General features: G+C 37.2%; 1 protein-coding gene across 2 annotated transcripts in view; it reads left to right on the plus strand.

The window, feature by feature from the left end:
* Nucleotides 1-18,269, plus strand: part of PGGT1B (protein geranylgeranyltransferase type I subunit beta) — an 80,541-nt gene that overhangs the window by 50,945 nt on the left and 11,327 nt on the right. For both annotated transcript variants that reach the window (XM_014583381.2, XM_006166532.3), the window contains exons 6-7: nt 5,170-5,215; nt 13,284-13,468. In XM_014583381.2, the coding sequence (XP_014438867.1) occupies nt 5,170-5,215; nt 13,284-13,468 (231 nt within the window). The remainder of the gene's footprint in view (nt 1-5,169; nt 5,216-13,283; nt 13,469-18,269) is intronic.

An 18,269-nucleotide genomic window follows, 5' to 3' on the forward strand; every position in this document is an offset into this window, starting at 1 on the left:
CAAAAATTAAAAAGGGTACATTGATCCTTGGCCATTAAATTGTAAATAGGTTTTATCTGTAGAATCTGACTTTTATCCAAAGAAGCATTGTCTTTATCAGAAAGAGATTGGTTAGCCCCAGGAGAAAAAAGGAAAGAAAATCTTAAAGGAAAATGTTAATAGCCTATTCTAGAAGGAATTAGTGCAGAGTCCTAGTCAAGCAAACTGGAAGATTATGGTGCCTTTGGTGAGACTTCCTAAATTGTTGTGAGTTATGAGTTCCTACAGCCATTTTGATTAGTAAGACCCAATGTACCAAGACTAAATGGCCTAACAGTAGTCATTGGATCACTGTTGTTTCTTAACACTTTTATGTAGATGTAAGTCTAAGGTGAATTTTAAGGAGAGTATTAAGTAGAAACTTTTTTTTATTTTTCCAGAGGCACATGCATTCACCAGAAAGAGACAGACAAGGGGAAGGTGGGATAACAACCCTCATTGGGGACAGTCATGCTGCAATCCCTTCTCCATCACTCCCTTTTTTTAGGATTTGGTACACATATGTGCGCACCCACACCTGGTGTGTTTCAAGCCACCAGTCCAGGACTGTCCCTATCACCATTTTCCCTTCATTTGTTGAGGATCTTCTGCTTTCTAGTACAAGATATTTCAGACTCGTCTTTTACTTTCACAGCATTGGTCCTGGAATCCATCATTTCTTCAAGGAGCCCTGTTTTTTTCTTACTAGGGACAGTGTTTAGAAATCAGGATCTGGGGCCAGTAGGTGGTGTGGTGGTTAAGGTGCTGGATTCCTTCATGGCTGACCATGATTTGAGTTCTGGACCTGGCGGCTCAAAAATCGTGCCAGCCATGTGTATGTGTGCATGCTCAAAATCCCAGGAGAATGGAGGCGAAGGGATTGCCTCATGGCCATCCCTCCAGGGAATCATTTCTCACTTTTCCTCTCTCTGTATCTCTCTGGTGAGCATATGTGGCCTATGGCAAAAAACTAAAAAAAAAAAAAATTATGATCTGAGTACTAGGTACACTCATTCCTATTGGGATGTCATTGAGTCTAGGCCCTTTGTCCTTTTTTTGTATATACATTCAATCGCATTGTTTAGCTTACAGTGTGAGCATTTCAATATGTAAATATTTCTCCCCAGACCCATTGATCAAAATATCTTCAACCGATAACACCACACTTCTGCATCCTGTCAATGTTCTACCTCCGTATCCCTTCTCCAGATGTCCTTTGTTAGGCCCCACTCCTCTACATACACCTCATCTGACAGTCACACCCATCTCTTATGTTTGTAGAACCGTTAGTCACTCAGTTTTAGACATAGAGTGCAGACACACGGTATATGTTAAGTGGGGACATACAATGTCTCTCCTTCATAGCCTGGCTTGCCTCACTCAGCAGTAAATTTTCCATATTTTTCCACTTTCTGTCAAAAGCCAGGGTTTTTTGTTTTTTATGGCTGAGTAGTATTCCATAGAGTATATGTGCCACAGTTTTTCAATCCATTCCTCCATACAGAGGCATTTGGGTTGGTTCCATGACTTAGCAATCGTGAATAGTGCCGCAATAAACATTGAGGAGCAAGCACTTTTCCAGTGAGGAATTCTTCTGTCCTTTGGGTAGATACCAAGGAATGGGATTGCTGGATCATATGGTAGATCTATTTGTAGATTTTTGAGGAATCTCCAAATTATTCTCCACAGTGGTTGGACCAGTTTACATTCCCACCAGCAGTGTAAAAGAGTTCCCCTTTCACCACACCCCTGCCAACACTTATCATTTTTTGTTTTTTTAATCTTAGACATTTTGACTGGGGTTAGGTGGTACCTCATTGTTGTTTTTATCTGCATTTCCCTTACAATGAGGGATGTTGAACATCTTTTCATATGCCTTTTGGCTATTTGTATGTCATCTTTAGAGAATGTTTTGTTCAACTCCTTCTCCCATCTTTTAATGGGATTGATCGTCTTTTTTCCAAACAGCTTCTTTAGTTCCTTGTGTATTCTGGTTATCAGTCCCTTATCTGATGCAAAATTTACAAAAATATTTACTTTTTAACTTTCTTAACCAAAACTTATACCCTTTAAGCACTGCCACCTTTACTTGAATACTCGTAAGCTCTTCTCATATCATCATTGCTGTGTTTTACCAGTACTCTCTCAAGACAGATTGTACTCACATTGCAACGTGCTTATAATTACCAGTAGGAAAAACTGATTGTTCTGTGACTTGAAAATTTTTTGCCAAAATATTAAAAAGACTTACTTTCAGTTATAAATATGTAGGAAACTTTTTTAACTGGTAAAATTACTATTTAATACATTGTATTTTTTTAAAAGAATAGTTTTACTTTATTTTATGTATTTATTAACTTTAATTTGACCAGAGAGGGACAGAGTGAGAAAGAAAGTGAGAAAGCAAGTCGCCAGGTCCAGACTCAAACCCTGGTCGGCCACATGGAAGTCCAGAGCCCTTAATCACCAAGCCACCTGCCAACCCCAATACGTTGTAACTTATTTCTTTTCAATTTGCTATAGGACATGTGCCCTCTCTAGAGAGAGAGAGAAAGCATCTTGCAATCTCTTTTCCTCCATTCTTCCTTCAGGATTTTGGGCATGCATATAAACATTCCCAGTGTAATTTTCAACCTCCCGGGTCCAGGATTTGAGCCATACAGTTGGATATGTGGGATTCAGCCACCTTAACTATCATGCCAGTTACTGGCTGACCCAGTACACTGTCGTTTTTTACATTAGAAATATTGAGAATTAAAATAGGTTATTTCCTTACTTAAGTGCTGCTTTGCTACCTTCTTATCATATAATTTCAATATAGAGCAAACATCTTTTCTGTTTCTTGGCAAATGAGCATTCTTCTAAGTTTTTAATCAACTTTCAACATTTTGATAAGAATTTCTTTTATGTAAAGTTTTTTGCCTTCTATAGAACATTTTTACCTGTTTCATCACAACCCGTTTTCTCACTTGTATAGATATTCCTTCTCTTATTGGGTTATCAAAAGAGTCATTACTCATTTTTGCATAGAAAAACACGTCATGACTTTAATCTATAATCCTTATGACTATGTGGCACTGTGGTAACTTATTTCTTCTAAGCTATTTAAGTTCGATTTAACTTGCAGTGTTAATTTCTTTAAAACTTTTTTAGCATCAGCAGGAGGTATAGTGAATAAGACATTGGACTTCCATGGCCCACTGCAATTTGAATCTTCCACCCAGCGACTTGAAACTCACACTGAGTGCGTGTGCATATGTGTGTGTGTGTGTGCCCAAAATCCCAAGAGGAGAGTGGAAGAGAAGGGATTATGGCTTGGTCAACCCACCTGAGGGATGACTGCTCACTTTCTCTCTGTCTCTCCAGTGAGTACATGTGCCCTGTAGCAAAAGTCTCTTTAAAAAAAAAAAGGGGGGGGGGACTTTTTTTTCTCTTTTTTATTAGACTTTGAATTTGAAATGTCCAATTTCCTCTTTGGGTTATGCATTTTTGTAAAACATCATATAGGTTTATCACTGAGACAGCACAGCTACACCCTTTGCTCTCTGTGAACTAAAGAACACAAGAAGTGACTAATTACTAAAGACTTTTAGTAGAGGGACATGATTAGTCACTGATTATGATGTACATATTATTTATGTAGTGATTTATAGACTGAAAAGCTAGCAGCAAAATGGTTACTGATTTTTTAACCATAACCATACTCTGTTACTTAACTAAATTATAATCATTGGAATTTGTGCATATTAGAATTGTCCAAAGTGAGGGCTGCCTATATTATCACATTTAAGATAGATTTTCTCTTTTAGGTAGTGATTTTAGATCTGTCAGATATACCATTAGCTTCCTTCTTTATCTTGCTCATAATTTTTCACAAAGCATCTTTATTTTCTGCAAAGGTGTGTCAGAGATATAAGATGGCTCACTGGAATTTGATGTTTCTTTTTCTGTAGACAGGCAATTTGAAGCTTGAGGATGCCTTCTTGCTTTGCTAAAGTTTGAGTTTTATAAATTGTATTGTTCTTTTTTACTATTTTGATTTTGGAAGATATATGGGAAGATTCAAATTTAATCAGGTACCAGTATCCTCAGCAACCCAAAATTGCCTTTATTTTAAATTTTATTGTTTAATTTTGCCAGTGAATGTGTGCACTTGCCAGAGAGAAGCAAAGACAGAGAAGGAGAGGGAAAAACCACCCCCAATAAGGCATGGTCACATTGCAATCTCTTCTCTTTAATGTCTCCCTCCGGTTGGAGTTTTTGGCATACTTGCACATTTGCTTGGTGTGTTTCTCAAGCTTCTAGGTCCAGGACTCAAACTGGCAGTTGGCCACATGAGATTGACTTTCCTTAACCACTAGGCCTGGACCATCCCAAAAATTGCCTTTAAAATAGATGTGTTTTAGGTGTGTGTGTGTGTGTGTGTGTGTGTGTGTGCTTTAATTTGTTCATTTTATTTATTTCATAAGTGACACAGACGGATACTCCTTATAGGATCTCTTCAGACTGAGTCCCTTCCCTGAGAGCTTTCCAGCCAGGGTTACAGGCTCATCTGTGGTCACCTAGCATGTTCAGATCAATCCAGGATCTGAACCCTAGGCCTTCACATATGGCTCCATTGTGCACTGGTACCCTACCACCTGTGCTGCTGTAGGCAGACCTACTTGATATTTGCAGTGTCTTATGAGTGTAAAATTCCTACATTTGTGTTCAGCTCACATTAGGGAGTCCTCGGAGAATTCACAAAAAATATATATTAGGAGGAAACTATGCAAGGATTTCAAAATTTTTTTGTGCCAAATAAACTTGTATTTTAATTCTATTTTTCTTTGATCTTTTTGAAGTGCACTCCTATATACTTACAGTGAGAAAGGAGTAAGGATTGGAACTTTAGTTGGGTAGAAATTGAATATGTAGGTAACATCTTTGAACAATCTATTTTCAGAATATGCCTAGTGTGTCACTAAGTGATTTGGCTTAGTAAGACAAGATCAGGTACTTGAAAATTCTTAGTTCTGCTTCTCTGTGGGAAAAAGTACATATTTTTGGAAGATAGGAAGGAGACAAAATTAAAAGAGACCCAAAAAATTAGAGTGGCAACTTACTTACTATTATTTTTCTACTAAACTGAACAATATTTTTTTCTTTCAGTCCTATGACAATGGGCTGGCACAGGGAGCTGGACTTGAATCTCATGGTAAGATATCTTCAAATAAGTGAACATTGTAGTTTGTTTTGTTCCTTTAAAAAACATCATGTTATCTTCAATATACAGTATCTCGAAGTTGTCTCAACCCCTGTTGCAGACTGATTATCTTTTTTTGTCATTTTTTCTACTACTTTTTTTTTTTTTTTTTACTTCTTTTGACATTGGTATGCCTGTTGAAGCCGCTTAAGTCAGTGATCATTTAGGGATTATTCAGACCAGAATGTTCATCTAATATTTTCTAGTAATCTTTTCAAATGTTAACTGCATGAAAACACATGATTATTTCTACTTAAACTCTTGTTAGAAAATACTGGTTTTCTTCTTTGGCATAATCCTAAAAGACTAGACCAGACTAGTGGGTGGCATGGTGGTTAAAGTGCTAGGTCCCACATTGCTAACTGTGTGGTTCATGTCCCAGACCCAGTGGCTTGAAAGTTACACCAGGCACATGTGTGTTCATGTCAGACATCCCAGGAGGATAATGGAGGAGGAGGGATAGCAGCATGGCCATCCCCCCTGGGAGATGAGTTCTCACTTTCCTCTCTGTCTCTATCTCTCCCCAGCAAGCATATGTGCTCTGTAGGAAAAATCTGTTTAAAAAATACATTGTAAAAGGCTAGACCAAAAAGATAACAGAATTTTAAACATGAATCAATAAATTAATGAAGAAATGAAAATTTTTTATTTACTTTTCTTAATATAATTATTCTCAGTCATAATCATAAAATATTTTGCTTCTTAGTATCAATTCAGTACAAACATTAACAGTCTTTTCTTCCAACATGTTTCTTACCTTTGGTAGCACCAGAATAGTCAAATCATAGTCACTAAGTTTGTCAGTAGATCAGTAGCCAGAACTCTCTCAAATTGAAATTTCCATTCACAAGTAAATTATTGAAAACTTTCATTCTCCTTTTCTAAAAAAAAGAAAAAGAGCCCAGATCATGGAAACTCTCCAAGTGAACTTCAGTTTTCTCTTCATGAATTGTTTGTGTGCTGAGCTACTCTCTCCATCCTTCTGCTTCATAAAGTAAAAAGAGCAGATTAGTATTGGTGTCTCAGTCCTGGCACCCGCTATGTGACCTTGGCTTTTAATTTCTCTGATAGTTTCCTTATCAACAGAGTAGAAATAGTGGTATTTTTTTCTTGTAATTATTGTTATTAAGGCTTTAGGAGATACAGGGGAAAGTGGGTTGTAAACTACATGAAACATGTATAAGAGAATATTTTTAGCATATATGCCTTAATTCTCATATTTGGTAGGGGTCTGCAGGAAGTCATGGAAGAATGTATGTTATGAAAAAACTATGCATGTACTTCAAAAATTTTCACACCAAAATTCCATTTTCAAAGAAGTTTTTCTAAAGTTTCCTGGAGTATACCTTGGAACTTTGTTTTATCAGATATTTCCTCCTACTCTAACGTTTTCACTTTCTTTTTCAATTTAGATATTTATCAAATCCATGTCACTAAGGGTATATTGAAGACTGTGATGGATTTTCCCCTAAAGCCATACTATAATTATGACACCATAACTCTGGTGTGTTCCTGAGCCTATTTAATTTGGGGCTAGGGAGCTGGTGATAGCAGTTGTTCATCACCGCATGGTGGGAAGAGAGAATGGTAGTTGTACAAAGAGGAACTCTGATGACTCAAACAATTTCTGAGAAGGCAGTCTGGGGCTCACTATTATAGATGGTCTTAATGGACTAAGAAGACATTTAGCCCATTAGCTAAGTGTCCCGCTAGCGTACGAGACCAGGGGACAGGCACTGTTGTCATTGGGATTACACTCCCTGGGCTGAGAATCAAAGAAAGCCTCCCCAAACATGATTGATACTTACTGACAGGTTCTATTAGGGAAAATATCTTAGTCACATAGGTTGTGACTTGTATGCCTTGACTATGACTTGGAATAATTTGATAAATTGTACCAGTCAAGTTTATCAGTGATGGACTAGTCCGTGGCAAAAAGCTTACAGTTTCTTTTTATCTGTGATGTAAGCTGGATAAATTTGAAGCCTAAAGCCCTAGGGAAGGGTTTCCTAATCAGAGTACTGTAGTATACTGGCTTACTTCAAATAGGTTATAGATACGCCGTTACGTTGCTCCCTCAGCTTTAGGGGGCAACCACGCAAGACCTGAGTATCTGGAGCCTCTGGTAAGGTTGCTTTTGGCCAAAGCCACCTTTTTCAATGTCCCACTGTATGCCCTACAAATAATTTTCTTTGTGTCCTCTGAGGTTAGATAGGCTGGGGAATACTACCCTAGAGGACTTCGATTTATCCTTCCTTCCCTCTCTCATCACTGTCTACACTGACAAGTGAAGCCTTTTCTTAAGTCTCACAGGTCCAGCAGGTGATATAGTATTTAAGGCACTGGACTCTCACCTGGCCAACCACAGTTCGAGTTCCAGACCCAGTGTTTTGAAAATCACACCTAGCACATGTATGTACGTACACAAAATCCAGGGAGGAGAATGGAGAAAGGATTGTGGCATAGCCATTTCCCTTGGGGAGTGATTTCTCTTTTTCCTTCTGTCTGGTGAGCACACATGCCCTATGGCAAAAACTTAAAAAGAAATAGATAGAAAGATAAGATAGATGATAGTAGTCTTACAATATGACCACTATTTAAAATCATTGTGTTTTTCTTTTTTCTTCTTTTTTATTCTTAATCTTTTTTGGGAAAGTGATCCAAAGAAGCTACCCATCTTTCTTCACAAGCAACTTGTTCTTAAATTTTCTACGTAAGCCTTCAGCAACTTCCGAAGTTTCTCTTTTAAAGTCGTGAATAATCTACATTTCAGATAAAATTTCTTTTCATTCCTCATTGTTTATTTATTGAAGCATTTAAAGCTAATTAACACACCCCCCCCCTTATTTCTTGAACAGTTACATAATGCTTGTCTTCCTGATGAATTGTTTCTGGCTCCTTCACCATCTTTATTTATTTCTTTCACCTTTTTAACCTCTATCCCCCATCTTCCACCCCCAGCATACATCTTCAGATCTTGGTTCAAATGATAGTTTTTTATAAGCTCCTATTTAAAATAACAAATGACAAACCACCCATATGCACACTTTCTGTTTTATTTTTGTGTGTGTGTGTTTTTTAGGTTTTGGCCATAGAGTGTATGTGCTTGTCAGAGAGTGTGTGTGTGCTGGCCAGAGAGAGGGAGAGAGGAAAGTGAGAAATCACGCACTGTAGGGAGTGGGGGCTGATGGCCACACCGCATGCCTTCTCTTCCATTTTTCTCCTGAGATTTTGGGCACATACAAACATGATTTTTCAGGTCTGAGACTTGAGCTGCAATCAGCCATATGGGAGTCCAATGCCTTAACCACCATGCCACCTGCTGGCCTTGCACACTCCCTGTTGAGACTCTCAAACCAGCTACATGTTCACACCCCTTTCTGATTTTTTTGTCCTTCCTATCACTTATAGTTTATAAGTGTCTTATATTTTACCCATTAGTTTATTTCTACCTCCCCCCACTTAGTTTAAGTGCCAGGGAAACAGCTTTTGCCTTTTTTGTCTACTGCTATACCCCAACTTTTTTTTTTTAATTCTTTTTTTTTATTTTTTATTTTTATTTATTTATTTATTTTATTTTGGAGAGGTTTTCGTTATAGGGCGCGTGCGCCCACCAGCCAGACAGAGACAGACATAGAGATAGAAAGCGAGAAATCACCCCCAAGGGGGGATGGTCACACCGCAATCCCTTCTCCTCCATTCTCCTCTCAGGATCTTGGGCACGCACGCACACGCGCCCAGCGTGAGTTTTAAGCCCCTGGGTCTGGGACATGAACCGCGGTCGACTACATGGGAGTCCAGCGACATAGCCATTACGCTAACTGCTGGTTCCCTACCCCAACTTTTAACGTGCTTGGCACATAGCCTAAGGAGCTGACGAATGAATGTATCATTCTGTGTATGATGACTCTAAAACTCTTTCCATGTCCACACTTTGACGTGCAGGGAACAAAGTTCCGTTTCCATCTGCTTGTCAGACACATCCTCCTTAATCATGCTGCAGCTGCTTAAACCACACACTTTCTAAAAAGGTTGTTTATGAGAGAGAGATAGACAGATTGCTTTTTTTTTTTTTTGGAGAGGTTTTTGCTATAGGGCACATTCACTTGCCAGACAGACAGAGAGATAGAAAGCGAGAAATCATCCCCCAGGGGGGATGGCCACACCGCAGTCCCTTCTCCTCCATTCTCCTCTCGGGATCTTGGACATGCACGCACACGCACCCGGCGTAAGTTTAAGCCACTGGGTCCAGGACTCTAACCATGGTCAACTACATGGGAGTCCAGTGACATAGCCATTACACTAACTGCTGGTCCCGATAGATTGCTTTTTTTTGACAGGATCTCATTCTATTGGGATCCTCTTGCCCAAAAGCCTCCTAGCAAAGTAGGACTACAGGCGTTTGTCGCCGTGGCTGATTCTCAAAGTTTACACTTTTAAAACTATGGTTCTCTTTATTTTCTCTTAGAACCAAGGCTAGTCTTGCTCTTTAAGAATATAAAATAACTTACTATTAGATTTACTGATTTTTAAGGGAAACCACCAATCTAGAATTTTGGCTATTTTTGATTTGCCAGTGATATGAATTGAGCTCCATAGGTCAGCAATTTATTTATACTCCCTTATTAGCAGAATAAGGAAAAGTAATGTATTTTTTTTTTTTTGCATTCAATCACTGTGTATCATTACTGCATACCAAATGAATTTTCCCATCCTATTTCCTACACTGTTGGTGGGATTGTAAATTAGTCAGACTGGCAGCTTGAAAATCATGCAAGGTGCATGTCCATGTGTGCTTAAAATACTGAAAGGAGACTGGAGAAGAAGAGATTATAGTGTGGATATCCTCCCTGGGGAGTGCTGTGTTGTCTCACTTTTACCTTCTCTGTCTCAGGCAAGCGCAGGTGCCCTATAGCAAAAATTAAATTAAAAAAAAAAAATTACTTGTCTTTCCTTGCCATTTTGTAACTATCTCTGTCTCTAAGGTCCTTCTAACATACTGCTTTTAATCTAAGTTTTTCTAACTAATTTTAGTTTTATGTAAAACAAAAGTCTCTTAAGGGCTTAAGGGACTTACCTGTTGGTTAATATATTTTAATTTAAAGCATAGACTTTGTAGTCATTGTTTTTGACTATTCAACGAACTTACTTCTGGAGTTATTTTTGAAAATCCTGTGACTTGGGCAATACACTTTTAAAACTATGGTTCTCTTTATTTTCTCTTAGAACCAAGGCTAGTCTTGCTCTTTAAGAATATAAAATAACTTACTATTAGATTTACTGATTTTTAAGGGAAACCACCAATCTAGAATTTTGGCTATTTTTGATTTGCCAGTGATATGAATTGAGCTCCATAGGTCAGCAATTTATTTATACTCCCTTATTAGCAGAATAAGGAAAAAAATATATTTTTTTTTTTTTTTTGCATTCAATCACTGTGTATCATTACTGCATACCAAATGAATTTTCCCATCCTATTTCCTACACTGTTGGTGGGATTGTAAATTAGTCAGACTGGCAGCTTGAAAATCATGCAAGGTGCATGTCCATGTGTGCTTAAAATACTGAAAGGAGACTGGAGAAGAAGAGATTATAGTGTGGATATCCTCCCTGGGGAGTGCTGTGTTGTCTCACTTTTACCTTCTCTGTCTCAGGCAAGCGCAGGTGCCCTATAGCAAAAATTAAATTAAAAAAAAAAAATTACTTGTCTTTCCTTGCCATTTTGTAACTATCTCTGTCTCTAAGGTCCTTCTAACATACTGCTTTTAATCTAAGTTTTTCTAACTAATTTTAGTTTTATGTAAAACAAAAGTCTCTTAAGGGCTTAAGGGACTTACCTGTTGGTTAATATATTTTAATTTAAAGCATAGACTTTGTAGTCATTGTTTTTGACTATTCAACGAACTTACTTCTGGAGTTATTTTTGAAAATCCTGTGACTTGGGCAAAGTAAAGAGTGTTTTTATTTCGAATTGTACCAGTTTGTTTTAAAAATGCTCACAAATAGTCTGGAGAGTAATACTTAAAGTGCATCTTTTTCTTTTTCAGTAGTTTTAAAGGCTATGTACTGTCTCTTAGAGTCTTCAGGTTTAATAATGTAGTAATACTTGAAGTCATGCCCATGTTATCAAAAAAGAGAAACATTGACATGGAAATAGAATTGATAGGATTGATAGCTTAACGAAAGTTTTTTTCCTAAAAGGTTGTGATAAATTTGTTTTACTTTTCTATTTTAATTCCCTCAAGACACATGTACATCTCCCAACTAATAGGAAACATTCTGAAGTTTGAATAGTTCTGACAGTAGCAGTTGGTTTTTCTGTTTGTTTTTTAGTAGAGATTTTTGCTTTAGGGCATGTGTGCTTGCCAGAGAGAGAGAGAGACAATGAGAGGGAAAGTGAGAAATCATTCCCCAGGGGGATGGCCATGCCACAATCCCTTCTCCTCTGTTCTCCTCCTGGGATCTTGGGCATGTACACACATGCACCAGGTGCGATTTTCAAACTACCAGGTTGGGACACGAGCCCTGGTCGGCCATGTGGGAGTCCAGAGATGTAACCACTGTGCTATCTGCCTGTCCCCAGTAACACTTTAACTTAATACGATAGCTTGAGTTTTCCAGAGAGTATGCTCACCTTTCCTTTGCCAGAGAATACACCTAAGATTTCTAACACCAGAAGGAAAGTTTGGGGTAAGACATATTTAGGAGTCTTCGAAGAGTTTGTAGAAAATGCGTAAGATGAAAAACTATGCAAGGATTTCAAAAATGTTTGCACCAAAATAAACTAGTACTTTAACTTCATTTTTCCATGGGATTTTTGAGATTTTTCTCATATTAGGAACAATCAGTGTAAGTTGCTGAAATAATAAAAATCAGTAGGAAAGTTATAATAAATTGGAAATGTGTTTTCAGGTTGTTTGAAATTGGCAGACAAATAGTGTTAGGGGAAAGTATTGTTTCTTTTCCCTTGTTGAAAAATAATGACTTTTCATTTCCTGAGGAAAGTGATTAGTTTTGTGAATGTATTAATTTCTTATTGCTGTTGAACATTTTACCACAAATTAGGGGCTTGAAACAACACAAATGCTTTCTCTTACAGTTCTGGAGGACAGAAGTCTGAATTGAGATTTAATGGGGCTGAAATTCAGCTGAAAGCAGGGCTGGTTCCTTCTGGAGGCTCCAGGGAAGAATCTTTCCTAGATTAGCTTCTGGTGGCTGCTGGAATTCTTTGCTTTTAGCTTCTACATTCCAATCTCTGCCTCTACAATCACATTGCCTCCTCTGTTCTATATAATCTAACCTTCTGCTGCATCCAGAGATAATCTATAATAATCTCTCCATCTCAAGATGGTTTAACTTAATCAGTTTGCAAGGCCTTGTCACATTGTAAAGTAGCATTCAGAAGTTCCAGGCATTGGGAGCTGGATGCTTTTGGGGCAGGGGGGAGTTATTCAGCTATGACAATGATACATTTTAAAGATATGCTATGTGTCCACTTCTGTAATGGACACCTCCTTATTCTTTTCCTCATTAGAAGTTTTAAGCTGATTATGTATCTTTACTACATATTAGCTTCTTACTTGTTGATGTTATATGTAAAAATTCTTTTGTAGCTTTGGGAGATGGGATCTCAATTCATAAGCAATATACTACCTTTAAGGGAATTAAAATCATGCTCAGTCGATTGAGTTCTGAACAGGGAGACAGTAGTCCTGGATTTTATTTCTAAATTTGACATTAACCCTGTAATTTTAAACAAATTCCTTAATATTGTTCTAAGTCTTACTTTTTTTACAAGTAAAATGTTTCTTATAGCTTTAATATTTTCTGTTCTCTTTCAACAAATTAATGTTGAAGACTGTAATGTTTAGTGTTTATTTTTAAATTGTTAATGGTTTTTATTTAAATTTTATTCACTATTTTCTGGAATTATTTAACTATTTTTCCCTCTAACCATTTCATACTATCTTCATAGGCATTTAATTAGAGGTTTAAAGCATTATGTGGTTTTGATTAACAGGAGGATCTACTTTTTGTGGCATCGCATCACTGTGTCTAATGGGTAAACTAGAAGAAGTTTTTTCAGAAAAAGAATTGAATAGAATAAAGAGGTGGTGTATAATGAGGCAACAAAATGGTTATCATGGAAGACCTAATAAGCCTGTAGACACCTGTTACTCTTTTTGGGTGGGAGCCACTCTAAAGGTAAGAGAAATAATAAAAGTGAGAAAACTATATTCTATATTAATATAACTGCTCTAAAAGATTTAATCTTCGTAATGTATGTTAAATATTGCTAGGTCAGGCTACTAAGTTTCTTTCTGTTTTGCCAAACCTAGTCTCTGTATCGGTTTTTCCATAGAATTTAATTATCTGTTGTATTTGGAATTTTCTTTTTTGGGGGGTGGGTGGTGGGGGGTTGCCATAGGGCTAATATGTTCTTCAGGGAGAAACACAGAGAGGGAAAGTGAGAAATCGCCCCTAGCAGGGATGGCCAAATCACAGTTTTTTCCCTCCACTCTCCTCTCCAGAGTTTGGGCATGTATGCACATGTGTCTGGCCTGATTTTCAAACTGCCAGATCTAGGGCTCAAACCGGGATCAACCTTAGCCATGTGAGAGTACAGCACCTTAACCACCATGCCACCTGCTGGTCCCGAAATTTTCATTCTTATAAAACTCAAATGACACAGAATTTAAGTATCATACTTACTTATAATTTACATAAAATTTGTTACATACCTGCTTCCTTATAGATATAAATAAGGTCATAAAAAATTGGTTCCTAAAACTGACCAATAGCAATCTGTGTAGAGCAGAAATCTGAAAGTGATATGAGTAAAGGTTTTATGAGAAAGTACTGCAGGTTGAGCATCACTAATCATAGATGAGAACTGCTCCCAAATCTAAATTTTTAGTGCTGACATGACACCACAAGTGGAAATTCCACACTCAACTTTGTGTAATAGGTCACAGTCAAATACAACCATTCAAAAATACTATATAAAATTACCTTCAGAATACATGTATAAAATGTATACATGAATTTTTTTGTTGAGACTTGGGTCTCATCACTGAGATATCACATTATTTGCAAATATTTGAAAACTTTTTAAAAATCCCAAAACCAAAACAAGCATTTTGTATAAGGGACACTCAACCTATAATCTTTTATTTTTTTAAAATTTTTCCTTTATTTATTTTAAATTCATTTATTGAACATCATCACAGCATACAATATGTGATTTTCCATCCAGAATACACTATAATAATACTTAATAATACTTGTAGTCATCAACAAGTAATTTTCCATTTGTTTCATGTATATATTTTCCCCCTGTATTTCTCACCCTCTGCCATTTCCCACCCTTCTCCCACACTGTCTCTGGTATTCTGTAGTTGTTTTCCATTCCCTTTTTTTCCCTCACATTTTATTGGTTCACAAAATATTAGCAAGTTCAGCTGATACATACATATCTGTGAACACGTTTGACTTAAAGGCATGAAACTGTAAGTAGAATGAATATACTGTAAAGTAGCACCTAGTTGGGCTTACTGTATTAAATAGGTATTTTTAATATATTTTTTAATTTCACAAAAGACTGTTTTAGCTTTAATAAATCAAAATCAAAAAATGTTAAGAGAACTTTGCTTAAGACTTAAAGCCAGGAAACAGGTTAGGGTTCTGTTCAAATAGTAGGTACATGAATCTGAGGACAACTCAAGAGAAGACAAAAATCCTTAATTCTGCAAAACAAAGCATAGAGGATGATCAGTGAAGTTTTAGTCAAAAGTCATAAAATTCTATTTCACCAGTTAAGTATCTTCTTTTGTGATCTGATCTTTCCATTAAATTCTGGAAGATAACATTGAACTCCAGACTTGTCCCTACCATTAAGCTGGCCTTTTTCTTTGTTTCTGAACTCTTATTTCTGTGTGTCTGACTTTAGTCTTCCTGATATAGCACTCCCTTCAGAACTTCTTGGAGAATTGGTCTGGTATAGATAAATTCTTTAAGGTTTTATTTCTCTGACAATGTTCTTATCTTCTCTTTCCATATGAAGGATAATCTTGCTGAGTATAGTATTCTTGGCTGAAATTGTTTTTCACTCAACACCGAATATATTTTCCCATTCTTTCCTTGTTCACATTGTTTCCAATGAGAGGTCTGTCCTTAGCCTGATGGAATATCCTTTGTGGATAACTTGACATTTCTCTCTCGCCAATCTTAATATCCTGTCTTTGTGGTTTTGGCTATGATGGGTCTTGGAGAAGATCTTCTTGGGTTGATTCTGGGGGGGTGAGGGGGTTCCTCTGAATTTCTTGGGTCTGGTTCTTTGAATGCCTGTCTAGGTTTGGAAAGTTTTCTTCCAGGATTTCATGGAATAGATCGTCAATGCCCTTATTGCTCTCTTTACTTTTTGGGGTACTGATTATCCAGATGTTTGGACATTTAATAGTATCTAGTATTTCTCATATATTAATCTCTTTTTGGGAGCTATTTTCTCAGTCTTCATAGTGGATTTTACTAGTCTGGTGATTCTGTCTTCTGCATCTGAGATTTGATTTTCTGTATGCTCTTAATACTTTCATGGGAGGTTTTGACTTCCTGTATTATAACCTTCATCTCTAACAATTTCATTTGATTGTTCATGGTTTGTATTTCTTCGCTTAGATAGTGCAAGAACTTCACCTCCTGAAACTTGTTGGCTCTTTTCTCATAACTCTTGGAGTTCATTGTCTGTCTTCTCTTACATCTCTGTTAGCTTCGTCACTATGAATATTCTAAATGTTTTAGCAGACATTTTCACAAGTTCTGTTGTACTGTCTGTGGATGAAGAGGAGTTATTCTTTTCCCTTGAGGGAGAGGTATTTTCTTGGTTTCTCTTATCTCTTGTTCCTCTGCAGTGCTTTCTAGTCATCTGATGGATTATACATTTCTTCCTAATTTCTAGAAGTTCAGTCTAAGTGTTCAGAAGCATGCAGAAGGAGGTGATCTGCAATCTCTGCTGTTCTGTTTTCCTGCCTTTGTGTGGCAGATTCAGTGGGAATTGAGGAATATGTTGACCCTAATAGTATTCAGATGGTTGGCTACTGTCCACTTAGACCTGTCTAGACACTCAGTGTATAGAGGCTGCACAGCAAAGTGATGAGGTAAAAGAAAGAGGATAAGAAAGTAGGAAAATAGAAAAGAAAAAAAGAGAAAAAAGAAAACAATTTTTTTTTTCTTTTTAAAAAGCAAAAAATTGGGACCAGCAATTGGCATAATTGCTATGTCGCTGGACTCCCATGTAGTCAACCGCGGTTCAAGTACTGGCCCCCGTGGCTTAAACTCATGCCAGGCACATGTGTGTGTGTGCGCATGCCCAAGATCCTGAGAGGAGAATGGAGGAGAAGGGATTGAGGTGTGGCCATCCCCCCTGGGGGGTGACTTCTCACTTTGTGTGTATGTGTGTGTCTCTCTGTCTTTCCGGCGAGCGCATGCGCCCTATAACAAAAGCTTCTCCAAAAAAGAAAATAATAAATAAAATAAGTAAATAAATAAAAAGCAAAAAATTAAAACCACCAGCACACCACACAAAAGCTCTAGTTCTCAGCTCCAGTGGAGGAGTCAGTCTTCTTTTGCCCTTTTGCCCCTCCTAAACAGGAGGGGGAAAAAGTTTATTAGCACGATAAAGGAGGATCTGAGAGCAAGAAAATACTTTATCTTAAAAAATTAAACAAAAAGAAATGTAAAAAGAAAATGAAAAGACAGACAGAGATGAGGATATAGGGGGTCTGCCACTCGAGAATGGGATCTGGAGAGTGAAATCTTAGCAGAAAATCTTCATTTCTCTTATTCTCTGAAAGCACTAGTTCTCCCACTCAGCCTATAAATCTTAAAAAAGACATCATGGATCATTCCTTTAAAAACCACTTAATATTTTTTGTTATTATTAATTTATTTGTCTAAACCTTCTGAAAATTACCATTTCTTTTCATTGGGGGAAATTTCAAACATATTCAGAAGTAGGGAGAATGGTGTAATAAACCCACATATGTTCATCAACCAATCTCAGCAGTTACCAATCCAAGCCAACCTACCCCCATCTGTTCTACTTCCTTCTGGTTCACTTTAAGGCAAATCCCAGATAGCATTTTTTCATATTATCTGGAAATTCTTCAGAAAATAACTTTTTAAAAAACAGAACTTTAGGGGTTGGCCCCGTAACTTAGTAGTTAAAGGAGCTGTATCCAACATGGCCAACAGTGGTTCGAATCCTGACCCTAGTTCCTTGAAAAACATGCCAGGCACGCATGTGTCCTTGCCTCAAATCCCAAAAGGATGGAAAAGTGATTGTGATATGACCAAACCCCATTGCATGGTTCATCTCTCTCTGCCTCTCACTGAACACACATACCCACTAGCAATTGAAAAACTAAATATTGAGTCATCTAAAAAGTTGTGATGCATTTTTGTATATAAAAAAAAACAGAAAATATGTCATGACTTTTTGATGACCCAATAAATAAATAGAGTCTTAGTATCATTAGCACATCTTAAAAATTAGCTATTATCATTAAATATCTCAGCAATGACATGTATTTCCTATTGTATCACATCAAGAGGAATATCTGGTTGTTTCTTTTTTGATCAAAGGGCTGTCAACCAGATTTTTTTTTTATAAGTACTATCAGCTTTTTTTTTAAAAAAGAGTGATTTATTATATATGTGTGTGTGTTTAATTTGACCAAAGAGAGACACAGAAGAGATGGAAAGTGAGAAAGCAAGCCACCAGTCCAAGACTCGAACCATGGTCAGCTATGTGAGAGTCCACACTTTAACCACGATGCCACCTGTCGGCCACTCTATTAGCTTTTTATTTTTTTTTTTAATTTTAACAAATTTTTGCTATAGGGTGCCTGTACTCACTGGCGAGACAGAGACAGACAGACAGAAAGCAAGAAATCAACCCCCCGGGTGGATGGCCTCACCGCAATTTCTTCTCCTCCATTCTCCCCTTGGG

The sequence above is a fragment of the Tupaia chinensis genome, unplaced genomic scaffold (genome assembly GCF_000334495.1).
Source record: "Tupaia chinensis unplaced genomic scaffold, TupChi_1.0 Scaffold144269_1, whole genome shotgun sequence".
NCBI lineage: Eukaryota > Metazoa > Chordata > Mammalia > Scandentia > Tupaiidae > Tupaia > Tupaia belangeri.